A 15,762-nucleotide genomic window follows, 5' to 3' on the forward strand; every position below is an offset into this window, starting at 1 on the left:
CTGCCAGGCGATGTGCTGGGGGCGTGGGAGCTGGGCCTACCTGGGGAAGAAGATGCTCTCCACGACGTAGAAGTCCTGCATGAGCACGTCGCGCTCTGGCTTGGAGCTCAGGTTGCCCACAGTGTAGCCAATGCCCAGCTGGATGGCCCCCTTCAGGGTGGAAGACGTGGTCTGTGGGGAAATGAAGACTCTTCAAGACCTGCCCGTGGGCCAGCCCCTACCCCCACCCTGGGCCCCAGGGTGCCAACTAGCACTTGGCACGGATTTTCAGGCCTCAGGTAGGCGCTTGGCCTACACAACCACACAGCAAAGAAGTGGCTTGTCCGAGAGTTCAGCACCACCTCGTGTGACTCCAAGGCCAATTTTCAGTCAAGGTTCTAGAACATTCCACCATCTCGAAACTGCCCTGATGCAACAGGAGTCTGTCTGCCATCAGGGTTTTTTGGGGTTGGGGAGACACAACTTAAAGAGTGACCCCTGAACTTCGTTTCCACAAACCTGGGTTCCTTCTGCCCACTTTCGAGGTGGCTCACACTGTCATGGCCAGAGAGCAACCATGCCCCCCTGTGCCTCAGTTTCCCCACCAGTAGCCAGGACTGGAGATGACCATGTGCCAGCTCACACTGGTGGCTGGACCCGAGGCTGCCCGCATCTGAGGAGCACCTGCTGTCTGCACTCCTCCCACTGCCGGGGTGCACGCTATCACTGTGAGGGCTCTAAGGGCATGCACCCCGCCGTGGGATGGTGCCTCAGCCCTCAGTCTCCAACTCTGGGCCCCGGCACCCCATCTGGGTGCATGGGGGGCAGAGTGAGCCTCTGGCCCCAAGCAAACCCGAGCTCCTGTGTGAGGGCCTCACAGCCTGCAGCCGCCTCTTCTGAACCCCTCCCTGGGAGGGCCTGCTACCCGCCCTCCACTCAACTCCCTCACACCACTGAGCACGCAGCTCTCCAGGGGAGACACACAAATGGCCAGTGAGCACAAGAGAAGGTGCTGACCGCCATCAGCCATCAGGAAAATGCAAATCAAAGCCACACTGAGATACCACATCACTCACACCAGGATGGGTGTGATTAAAACCACAGACATGTGCTGGCGAGGACGGGAGAAGCTGGAAAACTCGTGCACGGCTGGTGGAAATGGGCAATGGGGCAGCCACTGCAGGAAACAGTTCCTCAAATGGTTACACAGAGTTTCCGTGTGACCCACAACTCCACTGCTAGGTGTGTGCCCCAAAGAGGTAAGAGCACATCTACAAAAACCTGCACACGAATTTTCACAGCAGCATGATTCATAAGAGCCCCAAAGTGGAAACAACCCAGGTGTCCACACACCCACACACGGACCACCACTTAGCCATGAAAAGGAGCAAAGCTCTGACGCTCACTACAGCGTGGATGGACCTGGGGCTCGTGATGCTCAGTGAGAGACGCCGGAGACAAAGGCCACACTGTGTGTGATTCCACTTATGTGAAACTTCCAGAACAGGCACATCCACAGAGACGGGAAGTAGGTTCGTGTTTGCTGGGACCAGGGAGGGGGACAGGGAGTGACTGCTGATGGGGGCAGGGTATTGTTTTGGGGAGATAAAAATAGTCTAAAGTTGACTATGGGATGGCCACACAACTCGGCGGACACCCTGGAAAGCGCTGGACTGTGCACTTCAGGAAGGGGAGCTGACACAGTGTGCGTGCTCTCTCGGCAAAGCTGCTGCACCAGGAAGGGCTGAGAAAGGCAGGACGAACGGCGGGAGGGCCAGGCACCCTGTCCACGCCCCTGGCTGGGCCTGCCTCATCTCAGACCCGCTTTCCAAGGAAGAGAAGGGGAGCTGTAATTTCCTCTGCCTTTAGATGAGCCAGCAGAGCAGGGAACTGAGGGCTCATCCAAGGTCACAGGTGACTCCTAGAGCCAGGCAGGCCATGTAGCCTACGGAACCTCAGCACACGTCACTCCACTACCTGAGATGATAACAGGCAGCAGGGACCTCGCCAGACCCGAGGGTCCTGCATAGACAAGCCTATGACGGGAGTGTGGCCGTGGCCCATGCCTGGCCTTTAGTGAACACAGTGTGTGCACATGGGGGTCAGAGAGGTCCCCAGCACTGCTAAAAGCCCCTTTCACTCTGTCCCAGCCAGTTAAGGGCGGAGAGAAACCTTTTTGTAAGTGGTTTCACCAGATGCGTCCACACCCCGATGGCCCAGCTTCCTCCCGTGACCAGGGCCCAGCTGTCCGGTCATCATCGGGGCCTAGAGAAAAGAAAAAACAGGAAGCATTAAAAGTCAGCAAGCAGGAGCCACCAAGGCCATAACACACTTTAGAAATCCTGGCAAGAGAGGCGCTTAGTCACTGTGCCCAGCTGGAGCCCAGGGCTGGGCTGTGTGGGGCGGGAGGGGAACACAAAGCTGCGTGGGCAGGCTGTACATCCGGCGGACGCCACCTAACGCCTGTAAGGGCCCACACCTAGACCAGGACCCCCAGTTCCTCAAGAAGGCTGGAAGCCAGCTGCCCCAACCACCCAGCCCCAGTTTTAGGGTCTTCCCTCCAGCACTGCTGACACTGGAGCCAGGTCGTCCTCTGTGGGGGGCCTTCCTGTGCGCTGTGGGGGGTTGAGCAGCATCCCTGGCCCCAACCCATTCCATGCCAGAAGCAACCACAGTGGGACAAGCACAGATGTGCCAAGATATGTCCCAGTGTCCCCTGGGAGAACAGTCCTCTGGGCTGAAATGATTACAAACAGCATCGCCTCCCAGGTCCCACTGGCCTGGGAGCCAGCCCATGTCCCACAAGCTCTAGGGAACAGCTGTGGCAGGTGTGGCATGAGCCATTCCAACAAATTCCTGTGGAAGCCACTGGCCTTTATGTGTGATGTCACTAGAGGAGAATGGTAGGAGGGGCCACGGGAGCCTGGAGGGACACAGAAGCCAGCTTAGAATAGAGCCAAAGCCAGCCAGCACACAGGAACTGAGTGCCCCTCTGGTGGCTCCACCCATTGCTGACATTTAAGAAGGACCCACTGTGTATCTGCCACCATTAAAAATCCCACACAGCCCTCTGGCCACCAGCCGGACCTTCACTGCCTCCTCACGGGTTCCCAGGCAGCCCTTAAGTGGCCCTCATCTGCCTTCATTCCTCAGCTTGGCTCCCATGTCTTCTGCACACTGGCCACCAGGGGGCAGGGCCCCCTCAGTGAACTTTTCTTGCTGTCCTTTCTCCACACCTCTCACTGGCTCCCTATCGCCCTTGGTGTGCCTGGGCGCACCCACCTCCCTCCCACTGCCCTGTAGCCTGAGTGCCCGCAGGGCCCCAGGAGGTGGGCAAAGCCCTCCTTAGAAGGACCCACATGGCAGGTGGCATTCTGGGATCGGAGACCAGGCTTTGAGGGGACACAGGATGCCCAGGTGGGACTCCTGCAACCACTTGGGCTGCTCCTCCTACAAAACAGAGCTCAGACACGCCCCTCACAGGTCACCTTCAGGAATGACAGGAAACTCTAACCAGGGACAGTGGTGACCCCACGTGCATCAGCTTGGCTGAGGACAAGCAGCAGGGCCCACAGGGCAGCGTGGTGGTGGGCATGCATGAGAGTGACCGTCGCCAGGGGAAGCCCTTTAGAAACATGGCTGGGAGAAGGTAAAGACAGTGGGCTGGCAGGTGTGGGAATGAAAGGGACCTGGCGCTCCTAGGTGGGGTACCTAAGAACATGGCCCCCCTGGTAGGACCCCTCCTCCTCAGGGACTGCACCTGCCCAACTCCCCTCCCCATCTCCCTCGCTGGCCTAGGGCTAGCTAGCTCTTCCTTCCCCCTCCTACATCCCTCCCTGACACTCCAGACACTGGCCAGGGGGCGGGGGGAGGGATTTTCACCCATCTCACATTTGCCATCATTTGGGGCCCAGAGAAGGACAGTGAGTTGCCCAATGCCACAGAGCAGGACCCAAGCAGGACTGGACGCTTCCTCATCTGTCTGCTGGAGGAGGCAGGTCAGGGAGGGTAGGGCCCACAGGACACTCACCTCAGTCAGGGCCATCTTTTTCTGGGTCAAACCTGAGGGAGAGAAGAGAGACTTCAGACTGGCAGCAAGGAGTGCAAACCACAGGGCCTAGCCCACCAACCCGCACCGGCCCACGCCAGGGGCTCCAAGGGGGCTTGGGCTGCTGTCAGCAACTCCTTCCCTCACACACAGGCACCTACCACCTCACTGGGTGCTCTGTGTCCCTAGGAAGGGTCACAAGACTCTGCCGTGGGAAATGGGAGCGTGCAGACGAGACAGACTGAAGATGGCAGGACTGGCTGCTGGCACCCCTCCAGGTGGGAACAGCAGGGAGAGGCCAGCCCTCAACTCTGACCCACCATTTTCCCCAAAGTGACTTCGAATTTACAAAGTGCCATCTTTCTCTGCTGGCAGGGGCAGGGCTTAATCAGGACACACTTTGGCCGTGAAGAAATCAGGTGACCCAGAGGGTCGAGGTCGGGGTGGTGTTGGGGGAGGGCCCAGGGGAGCTGGTCAGCAGGCAGTGGCCAGGGACCCAGGCTGGAGCAATGCTGCCCGCTCTGGAAAACCCACCAAGGACTTGGTCCCTCTCACCACAGCCCCAGGAGAGCTTCCCCGACATAGGGAAGCTTGTGGTGAGAAGGTGGGCGACTTTCTCCCTTCAGGACCATCCTCCCGGCCCTGGCTCCCAGCAGGAGGCCTCAGGCCCACCACTGACCTCTCTGGGCTCCAGTGTCCTCACTGGGAAAGTGGCTTCTGCTGAGGATTATCTGTTCAGTGGGGGTGGTCAGCAGATCTGCCCCCTCCTCCCAAAAGGTGTCTACATTCTGATCTCAGAACTGGCTTTGCAGATGAAACTGAGTTAAGGGTGCTGGGATGGGGGTGACCCTAGATTCCCTGGGGTGCCAGTGTCCTCACAGGGTCCTCATAAGAGGGAGGGAGGCAGGTCTGAGTCAGAGATGGATGAGGCTGCAGCACTGGTTGTGATAATGGAGGAAGGGCACAAATAAGGATGCAGCGCCTCTAGAAGCTGGAAAAGGCTGGAAATGGTTTTCCCTGGAGCCACATGAAGGACCAGTTCTGCCCACACGTGGGTTTAGTCCAGTGGGACCCATGTTGGACTCCTGACCCCAAAACTGTCAGAGCGTAACTGTGTGTGGTTTTAAGCCAACTTTGCAGTAATGTTTCAGCTGCAACAAGAAACTCATTCAAGAGGAGTCAACCTGCAGGGAAGCAAGTGATGACCGTAACAGACCTGGCCCCTGCCCTCAAGGGCTCAAAAGGAATGGGGGGGGTGTGGCATAGAGGGGCCTGTACAGTAGGGTGAGTGTGAGAAGAACAAGTTGGGTGCAGATTATCAGGAGAGGTCTCAGCAGCCTTGGAAGGCTGTGGGCAGAGGGTGGACTTGGCCCTGACGTAGGTGCTAACAGGCGCCCTCTGGTGTTTTCTGCGGGGATGACAGACTGTGGAGGTGGGGGCAGGGAGGGCGGGCGCCAGGGGACCGGGCTGGGCAAGAAGGCCTGCCTGGTCTAACTGGGAGTTAATGAGGTGGACCAAGTTAATGAGGGGGTTTAGAAGTGGGGAGAAACAGGCAGATTCTGGAAAGATCTAAAGTTAGGACAGGCTGTGCTCACCGGAGGCGGAGTGAAGAACAGCAAAGTCAGAAATGACTAAGGATTTATGGCTGGAGCAATTAACAGAAGGAAGAAGCGCGGCCAGCTGAGGTGGGGGATGGGCAGTGGCAGGTCTGGGGGAAAGGTTCGGTGTGTTGTGACTATGTTGACTGTGAGACCCCTGTGAGTCCTCCGCAGGGAGATGTCCGGGGCAGCTGGACCCCAAGTCTGGAGCGCAGGGCAGCCCCAGCTGGGGACAGGACAGCAGAAGATGGGGATGGAACTCGGAGGGTGGACAGGCCGCCAGGAAGGGTGAGGGTCAGACAGAGGGAACCCGAGGGGCCCCCGGAGAGAGGCAGGCCCAGGTGAGCCGTCAGGGGTCCATCTCCCCCCACAGAGGCAGGACCTCTCTATTCCAATAACTGACAGTTGCACAACATTCTGAAGATATGAAAAGTGCTGAACTGTACACTTATAAAGTGTGACTTTTATGGTATGTGAATGATCTCTCAACAAGAAAAATCTAAGCCCTGGCCAGTACAGCTCAGTATGCTTGACTGAGCATCACCTCGTAAACAGGTCATGGGTTCAATTCCGGTCGAGCACATGCCTAGGTTGCAGGTTCCATCCCTCATCTGGGCATGTACGAGAGGCAACTAATCAGTGTTTCTCTCTCACACACTGATGTTTCTCTCCCTCCCTTCCCATCTCCCTAAGATCAATATGCATGTCCTCGGATGAGGACTTAAATAAACATGAAACAAACCCGAGACAACACAGCCACAGGCACAACCAGGCCAGCAGGGTGGGGACCCACGTCCTCTTTCAGCCTTGACCACCACCCAGCTACCAGGCGGAGTTCCCGCCTGTGCGTGAAGCAGGCGCTGAGACCCCTGGGAGGCTGGCCAGCCAGCCTGCCTGGAGTGAGGAGAGCTCTGGGCAAGCGCAGCCCTGCTGACGTGGAAGACACCACAGGACGTGGAGCTGCAGATGGTGAGGATGATGACGACACTGATCTCTCTGGATCTGAGGAGGAGGAGGAAAGTGAAGAAGCTAGAAAGCTAAGAGAAGAACGTCTTGCACAGTGTGAGTCAAAGAAAGCCCAAAACCCACACTTGTTGCCAAGCCTTCCCTCTTCCTGGGTGTGAAACCTGGGGATGGCGAGACGGACGTGGTGGAATCAGAGGAGTGCGTCAGGAGCATTCAAGCAGATGGCCTGGTCTGGGGCTCTTCTAACCTGGTTCCACTGGGGCATGGAATTTAAAAACTCCAAGTACAGCGCTCTTGGTGGAAGACAGTAACGTTGGGACAGATGTGCTGGGGGAGCGGGCCACCGTTTTTGAGGACTATATGCAGCCCATGGACGTGGGTGCTTTCGACAAGATCTAAAGTCCATCCTGGATCATTGCCCTTAAATAAAAGCTTGAAAGGTTAAAAAAATCCCCTACAGGCCAGAGTCCAGATGGGGAAACTGAGGTTGGGTGGGGGCACCTGGCTGAGGCTAAGGTCATGGCTGCAGGGCCCACCAGAGGGGACCCTGGCTTGTAGGACACAGCGAACAGACAGAATCACCACCCAGGGCACCAGGAGGGGCAGCTGGACCAGGATACACCAGCCATATGGGCACTGCGCAGACCCTGGGTGCTCCCTGACAGGCGTCTGAGGCTCCCTGCCCCGGCATCCTAGCTCCAGGGACGAATCTGGGCTTTGGCACATCCCAAGGCCCAGCCGGTGGCAAGAGGGGGCCAGAAGGTACTGGAAAGCTGACATAATATTTTCATTGGCCACCCAACAGCAGAACAATTCATGGTTTTGCATTTGGGGTATGGGGAAGGAAGAGGAGAAAAGGCAGGAAGCCAGTGGCGGACCAGGGAGGAACATCTAGACCACGTCTAGGGGGCCCCTGGGCCCACAGCCTACCCAGTAGTGACCACCTGAGTCTTCTGCAGCTTCAGGCTTCATACCAGGGCCGCTGCCAGAGCAGGCTCAGCGCTGAGGTCCCAGCCTCCTCCACAAACCACACCCCCTACGTCCTCCTGCTCCCCACCAACCCAAGGCGTCAGCATTCTTGTGGGCCTGTGGGGCCGGTGCAGGGAACAGACGCATACACTCCCCTCAGGGCCTTGGCACGTGCCATTCCCTCTGCCCAACACACGCTCTGCCCATCTTCTGAGACCGGCCCCTCAGCCTCCAGTCTCAGTCCTGCCTCTTCTCAGAGCAGTCACCCTAGTCACCCCCTGTCCTGTCACTCAGGCTACACTCCCCAGTTCTGCCATCTGCAGGCCCCCACCGGGCTCTGAAATTCCTCTTTTAACCTCATCCTCTGCCCCAGCGCAGCACAATGCCTGTGAGGGAAGGGCGGCCACCCTGCCACTCAGCCTCCACAGTCTTCAGAAAAGGGCAGCGGCCCAGGGGCACACAGCTGCAGGAGGTGCCCCCACACACTGGCTGGGCCAGGCTGGGGTGGCAGAGACCATACCAGCTGTGGGGCTCCTCCCAGCCCAAGACGAGACCAGTCATATTCTGAAGGAGCCACCCATTTATTCAAAGGATTAATTTTTAAAACCAGCCTGGAGGAGGGGAAGAGCCTGACCTGGAGGGCGGGGAGGACACCCCCTCGCAGCCCGGTCTCCCTGGGGGCACAGCCTCGAAGCCTGCGGGTCCATTAGCAGACACCTTGATGCTCATTGACCTTTGACAGATGGGGGGACAGACAGATGGAGGGACAGAAGCAGTTCTCTCCCCTCTGCATACACACAAGCCTCAGCAGGAGCTGCTTCTCCACATTTGTTTGATGTGGAGACCAAGGCAGCGACAGCTGCCAAAGGACTGTGGGTCCCTAGGGCCCTGAGAGGGGACCTTAACATATGTCCTTCAGCACTAGGCTCTACCTTTAGTCTGTCCAGAATGTGCTCCCCACTCTTCTCAACCCCATCATCGCCCCCCTGGACCAACAGTCTCGCCTCAGCCCTTGCCCCCCAGTCTGTTCTCACAGCAACCACCAGAGGGCGCCTGTGAGCATCTGAGTCAGGTCCCTCTCTGCTCTGCCCACAGCCATCCTGGGCTCCCAGGGGTAAGAACCCAAGTCCTCCCCTGGCCCGCAAACCTCTTCTCAGCCTGCCCCGCTCCTCTCTCTCTCCTCCCCGCTCACTCTGCTCCAGCCACACGGGCCTCCTCCCTGTTCATCCACCACACCAGGCATGGTCCTTCTTCAGGGCTTTTACGTGGGCTTTTTAGGCCTAGGCTGCTGTATCCCACGGGCCTAGAACAAAAGGTGGCCCACAGGAGACACTTGAGAAACCATAGACATGACTGACTGAATGACAAACAAATCAGTGACTAAACTGGCACCGGCCTGAGGGCAAGGCCAGTGTGGACTCAGCGATCAGACCAAAAGTAAGAATGTGGAAGGAGAAGTGTGGCCTAACCAAAAAAAAAAAAAGAAAGAAAGAAAAAAAAAAGGAAGGAAGGAAGGGAGAGAGGGAAGAAAGGAAGAAATTAAAATTTATCGAAGGAATTCGCTAAACCCCAAAACTTTGCTGAATGTAGAAAACACGAGCTGGGCTGATGGGACTGGGGCTCCGCCTGTCGAACTCCCAGCGAGACGGAATTGAGCGCTGGATGGAAGCTGCTGCCCGGTCCCCACCCTCAGGGAGGCAGCAGCCCGGCCACTGCAGTGAGTGTCTGCTGGGCACCAGGACGCCAGGGGGCACCAAGACGGCACAGAGTTGAGCCTTCTCGCTCCAGTCCTTGGCAGGCACGGGCCCCACCCCAGGGTGGTGGGCCTGGTCCAGGTGGCTTCTCAAGGAAGGGAGACCCACTGCCTTGGCTCAGAGTGTGGAAGGCCCAGCTCCATGGGTCTGGAGGGAGCAGTCACCTCCGGAGGGTGTTCTGAGCAGAGGGATGAGCAGGGCCCGGAATGAGGGAGCGCAGGAGTCAGTGGGGACCAGGGAGGGGCAGGTGAGGCTGAGCGGGCAGGGGCACAGGCAGAGTGACCAGAAGGGGAACCCACCATGCCCTGTCCTGTGACAAGGTCTCACTCAGCCCTACTATGGCCCTGGGGAGCAGACATCGCGTCCACATACACCAAGAAATCCTACACAGACTGTGTCACCTGCCCCCTGGACCCCCTCCCTCTCTCTCTCCCCCTCACTCTGCTCCAGCCACACAGGGCTCCTCACTGTCGCTGTTCCTCCGACACACCAAGCCTGGTCCTGCCTCTGGACCTTTGTATGTGCGTTCCCCTACACCTGAATCACCCTTCTCAGACCCTTGCAGGGTCTGCTTTGCTCCCTTGCTCCATCTAAGAGCTGGCTCGAGTGTTACCCCTTAAGAGAGGCTGTCCCTCAACCACCTCACCCCAAAGAGTCCCTCCCCCAACCTCCCCAGCTTCCTCAGTCTTCCTGGAACTTGGGACCATGAGGCACTTGTGTTATGTATCCCCCTGTGACAGGCAGACCAGGTCTACTTTGCCATCTGCTGACAGATACCGTCAGAGATCCCTGAGAGTGGGGAGGAAGGGCTGCCCTGGAAAGGGGTGGGAGGGGACACGATGCCTGTCCGATCTGTGCAGGGACTTCGCCCTCCAGGGTGGAGCCATGGCCCACAGCGCCAACCGCCTGCAATGGAGTCTGCAACCCAGCTGAGCAGGAAGCCCCGGGAGCCAGCTACAGGCCCACCTCTCCGATTGGCTGGAGCGGCCTGGCCAGCCTTTAGGCACAGGAGCAGAAGCCCAAGACAGCGTATGGGAGGTGGCACTGAGGCAGCACAATGGGCACAGCAGGGGGCAAAGCTGGGGCACTCGGGCACCTGAGCCAGAAACCACCTGACTTAGTGATCTCATCTCACTACCGCATTTTACAGGCAGGAGAAATGGTTTGGGGAAAATTTAGGAAGTAACCCAAAGGTGAAAACCCAGTTAATCACATCTCAGGATCCAGAAAAGCCATCAACAAAATTCAACATGAATTTTATATTAAAAAAATTATTAAGAAAATGGAGAAAGAGAAAAAGCGAGGGTTGAAGGAAGACGAATGCTTTTACTTCAAAACAAGCGCAAAGCAAAACCTCGTGGCACACACATTAGTTTCAACCACAGGACAAGAGGAGTGGCTGAGAGCTTCCACTGCAGGGTGGGGGGCACTCACCAATGTGGTAAGGCAAGAAAGAAGAAAAGGAACGAAGACTGCAAGGAAAAAATACAAAATTTTAGAAAACCCAAGAGAACCGACTGATGAACCATTGGAAAGAAATGGGGTGCAGCGAGGTGGGGGGCGACTTCCCCAAAGCCACTGAACGCACATGTGAGAAGAGTTCAACGTGGGAGTTTCCACGTCTGCACCGACCTCTGCCCTTCACAGGCCCCCTGCCATGGTTTAGTGTTAGGGTTCATTTTTATCTGTGAAATGCAGGTGCCCTCTCCCATTAAGACACAGATGCTGAGGCCCCGACTGCTAATTCCTTCCTCGCCAGGTTCGTATGGGTGTGACACTGAATAGGTGTGAACACGGGGGTCAACACTGTGCCACGGCAGAAATAAAGAACTTTCACGTTTTCCAGTACTCAGACCTTTATCACCGCTGTTAGGTCGGGAAAGGCTGAGCATTCTAGAGTTAATAGATGATCAGAGGAGTTAACGTTGAGAAAACAGGTTGAAATATATCAAACCGTAGTTAATGATAACACACACTGAGGTGCTGCAGGCGGGGTGTGCTGATGTCTGCAGTCCTGAGGTGCATCCGAAATACTAGCTGGAAAGACGGAGGGATAGAGGGGGCGTGGGAAGGAAAAGAGGAGGGCGGGGGATGAAGTAAACGGCAAAATGTCAATTGTAGGTTCAGGTGGTAAGTACTGAGTTTCCATTTTTCAATTCTTTCAACTTCTCAATGCAGTTGAAAATCTTATTAATAGAATCTTTTCCCTCCATGTAAAAGGCAAATTGTGATCTTTGATGCAAGGTGTTTTCAAGCTTTAGAGAAACACGTTTTTATGTGAGTGGTCCCACAGGGAGTGGTGGGCATCGCCAGAGCACCAGTGTGCCAGGCTCTGTGCTACAGGTCTCACACGCACTGGCTCATCACAGCCCCACCGCAGGGCCTTTGCACGTGCCGTGCGCGCTGTCTAGAACATGCTGCCCCTGCATCTTCACACAGATCAATCCTGTCCTCTGTCACCCGGGTCTCAGATATTCATGTCACTTCCTAGAAAGACCTTTCCTGACCGCAGGTACATTCATTCATTTATTCTAAACTCAGAGAGTATTTCCTAGGTGCTGGGACCTCTTTTGGGAATAAAATGTATGGAGGGGACTAGCTATTTGTCTAGATGTAACATTAGTTTAGTAAAAATATTTTAGCCCTGGCTGCTGTGGCTGAGGGGATTTAGTGTCAGCCTGCAAACCGAAAGGTCACTGGTTCGATGCCCAGTCAGGGCACAGGCCTGGGTTGTGGGCCAGGTCCCCAGTTGGGGGCAAGCAAGAGGCAACCAGTTGATGTTATCTTGTATTTTGATGTTTCTCTCTCTCTCCCTCCCTTTCCATCTCTCTAAAATAAATAAATAAAATCTTTTTAAAAAAGATTTTAAACACTCAGAAAAGCACAGAATAATATAAAAGACACCAATATACCATGTAGGTGAGTCAGACCTTTTTTTGTTTACCCTTTAAGTCAGAGGTCAGCAAACATTTCCTGAGAGGGGCCAAAGGAGACCCGGTGGAGGTAAGTGATCTGTAGGGGGTTCTTGACTGGGGTGATTCTGGCCCCAGGGGACTCCGAGTGGTGTCTGGGGACACCTGTGGTTGTCACGACTGGGATTGCTCCTGGCATCAGGTAGGGGCCAGGGACGCTGCTCGGCCCCACCGAGCGAAGAGCGACCCAGCATGACGTCAGCAGTGCCGAGGGGGGACCCTGAAGCTCAGGTAGCAACATAAAAATGGGGGGGGCAGAAAATATGTGGGTGCTCCTTATACTATTCTCTGGGTATTTACAATGTTTCGTGATAAAAATATATTCAGTTGTGCTACCCTGTCTAGTTTAGTTTTGTCTTCTGTTCCAAGTTTCCTGTAATAAAAAGCTATCTTTCCCCACAGCACGGATGGAACTGGAGAGCGTTATGCTGAGTGAAATAAGCCAGGCGGTGGAAGACAAATACCGTATGATCTCACCTATAAGAGGAACCTAATGAACAAAACAAATGAATGAGCAAAATAGAACCAGAGGCTTGGAAACAAGAAGCAGACTGACAGGGACCTGGGGCGGGGGATGGGGTGAAAACAGGGGAAGGGAACAGTCAAGGAACTGGTGTAAAGGACCTGCTGACGTGGACAGCGGGTGGTGAATGGCTGTGGAGGGGGCGGGGCGGCAGAGGGCAACGGGGAAATGGGGTGCCGTCACAGACAACAATAATCATTTTTTAAAAAGCTACAACACCTGCACATTCCCCACACAGCCTCGTGCCCTACCAGTGGTGTCTCCAACCCTCCCAACCGCCCCCCCCGGGGGTAATCGCCCCTGGACCACTTTGTAGCTGGGGAGAGTGCAGCTGAGGGGCCTGGGCAAGTTCAAGGCTGAAGAGAAGCCGGGCAGGGCATGGCCCTGGTTGTGGCAGGGTCCCCAGCTGGGGGCATGTGAGACTGATGTTTCTGTCTCCCTCCTGTCCCATCTCTCTAAAATAAATAAAATCTTATTTAAAAAAGATTTTAAACATCCAGAAAAGCACAGAATAACATAAAAGACACCAATATACGACTGTGTGGGTTAGTCGGACCTTTTCTATATCAGCGATCAGCAAACACAGCCCCCCTCCCCCAAACACACACACACACACACACACGCGCACACACAAACACGTGTGTGCCCTGGCTCCCTACAGCCCCAGCTGGCCTGTCTGAATAAGCAACCAGCCTCTCCCTCAAGAGGCACTTCAGAGGGCACCCTGATACCCCAGGTGGAGCTGCTGCTCCCCAATGGGCTTCCAGGCACATGGCCCAACATTCTGCAGCGACCTGGTCACCTGTCCCCGTCTCAACTGGGCTCAAGGACAGAGTCCCTGGTGGGCTCAGCACCGCTCAGCACAGAGAGCTGATGGCTTACTAAAGTTTGTTGACCAACTTTTGCTCCGTCCTGGGTACAGACGTGCCCAGTTGTGTGCTATCGCTGGGCCTGGGTGACCTTCTGCAGAGCCCTTGCCACACAGTGGGCACTGCCCAGTGTCACCCAGGGCATCACAGCTGGGAAGACTGGTATTCTTCTGCGGTTTTGGACACTGAGGTGAGGGGAGCCTGTATCCACTCGCACTAGAGCCCCAGGCACACTGCCCCAGCCCCGACCGGGGCACTGCCCCAGGTATTCCCAACCTCCTCGCTCCCCTTGCCCCCCAGCCCAGCCTGGCCCCCACCCACCCCTCCAGCCTGGCACCCCCTTGGGGCTCTTCCCTCAGGCCCTCCACTGTTCAGGTTCCCTTGCGGCCCCAGGCCCTGGGCTCTGCTGCTGACTGCACCCCTCCCTCCCCACCACCCCTTTACTCGGCGAACCCTCCCTGTGCTGTCCTTGGACCTAGGGTGTGACCCTCTTCTGGCCACCCTGGCCTCTCGCTCTGATGCTCCCCCCTGACATCCTGCCCTCAGTAGAGCTCCACAGGGAAGGTCTTCTCTCCGTCCCCCTCAGTGACTCTGCACCAGCCCAGTGCTGGGCCCAGGGCAGACCTCAGTGAGTATTCCCCCAGCAAGAAGCCTGGAGGGCTGCATGGAGGAGGCTGTGGGTGAGTGCCATTAGAAGCTTCAGGGGAAGCACTCACCCACTCACCTTACACACATTCCCTAGAGCTGGACGTGTGACAAGGGTGGAACGCACACCAAGGCCACAGCCCTCGGAGCCTCTGGTCTGCCCTGGCCCGACCCAAGCAGTGCCTGTCTCTTCTCAGAGGGGAAAAGCTCAGAGAAGCAGTAGGAGGGTGTTTTGTGTTGAACAGAAACCCGATTCGCGCTGCCTGAAGAACAAGGCATATGTTGGGGGGATATTTGTTAACACGACTCAGGCCAGCAAAGCTCCCTGGAGACCATACCTACCCACCACCTATTTTTATAAAGTTTTATTAGAACACAGCCATGCCCACTAATGTACGAATCTCCACCGGGGCAGGATTAAACAGATGTGACAGAGGTCAGCTGGCACTTCACATAGAAGCTTGCCTAAGGGCACAAGTGGAGAAGTCAGAGGTGGTGGGCTGCAAGCCTGGCTGGACCTGGGGGGCTCCCAAGTGCTCTGTCTTATAGCTGCTGACCTCCCTGCTGGCCGCCTCCCCCAGGCAGATGCTCGAGTGCCCCCCACAAAGTCCAGGGCAAAGCTTCACGGGTCACGGGTGGGGCATGTGCAGCTCTGGCTGCTAGGCCTGGGTCCCCCATGCCAGGAGCTAACACCACTCTGCCTGGCTGTGGGGAACAGGGGCTCCCCAAGGGGACACTAGGTCAGACAGGCAACCACATATCACCACAGGGGAAGGGACAGCAGCCTGGAGCCAAGTCCCAGGATGGCTGGACAGCACACGCCAGGGAGAGGGCTCCCCCAGGAAGCGGCTCCCCCCGCAGATGCCTGGCAAGGATCACGCGCTATCCCGGGGCCCACGTGAGAGGTTTCTGGCCCAGTTTTCCTCCCAGATATATTTTTACTCTCCAGCAGCCGGGCTGGGCCGCACACACTGCACCTGGATTCCAGAATGCCGAGGGCCCCTGGAGGGCCCCTAGACCTGGCTCTTGTCATTCACAGGTTGGATGCCCACCAGTCAGACTACAGGTCAATGGGAGCCTGGGGCAGGCTCCCTCAGCATTCCGGTCCCAGGCCCCATTTCCCAGCAGGGACTGCGGAGCTTCGGGAACCCCAGGAGCCAAGCTGGCTCTGCTTCACCCCAAGGCCGAGGGGGCAGGGCTTGCGCAAAGTCCCACAGAAAGTTGGTGGCTGACACCCATCTGGGCCCTGGGGTTATTGTAGGAGCGCCTGCACGTAGAGGGTTCTCTTGTGCCAGGCACGTAAGAAACCCGTAGCTCACGCCTCAGCCTGCCCGTGAGGCGAGGACACAGCCACCCAATTCTACAGGTGAGAAAGGGAGGCTCTGGGGCCGAACGAACTGTCTGATGTGGTGGCCCCTGCTATCCACATCCTGCTGCAA

At 56.7% G+C, this 15,762-nt stretch overlaps 1 protein-coding gene and 1 pseudogene across 14 annotated transcripts in view; one reads left to right on the plus strand and one right to left on the minus strand.

Annotated features, from left to right (window-relative positions):
• The window catches only part of PIP5K1C (phosphatidylinositol-4-phosphate 5-kinase type 1 gamma), a 52,988-nt gene that overhangs the window by 23,357 nt on the left and 13,869 nt on the right, over nt 1-15,762 (minus strand). For all 14 annotated transcript variants that reach the window (XR_005085234.2, XM_037165149.2, XM_037165147.2 and 11 more), the window contains exons 2-4: nt 4,010-4,041; nt 2,152-2,244; nt 41-171 (exon numbers count right to left, since the gene is read on the minus strand). Coding sequence is in view for 13 of the 14 variants with exons in the window: in XM_037165149.2 (XP_037021044.1) it covers nt 41-171; nt 2,152-2,244; nt 4,010-4,041 (256 nt within the window). In the remaining variant the exon portion in view is untranslated. The remainder of the gene's footprint in view (nt 1-40; nt 172-2,151; nt 2,245-4,009; nt 4,042-15,762) is intronic.
• On the plus strand, nt 5,444-6,990 carry LOC119063703 (elongation factor 1-beta-like; annotated as a pseudogene).

The sequence above is a fragment of the Artibeus jamaicensis genome, unplaced genomic scaffold (genome assembly GCF_021234435.1).
Source record: "Artibeus jamaicensis isolate MK-2021 breed Jamaican fruit bat unplaced genomic scaffold, CSHL_Jam_final scaffold_537, whole genome shotgun sequence".
Taxonomy (NCBI): domain Eukaryota; kingdom Metazoa; phylum Chordata; class Mammalia; order Chiroptera; family Phyllostomidae; genus Artibeus; species Artibeus jamaicensis.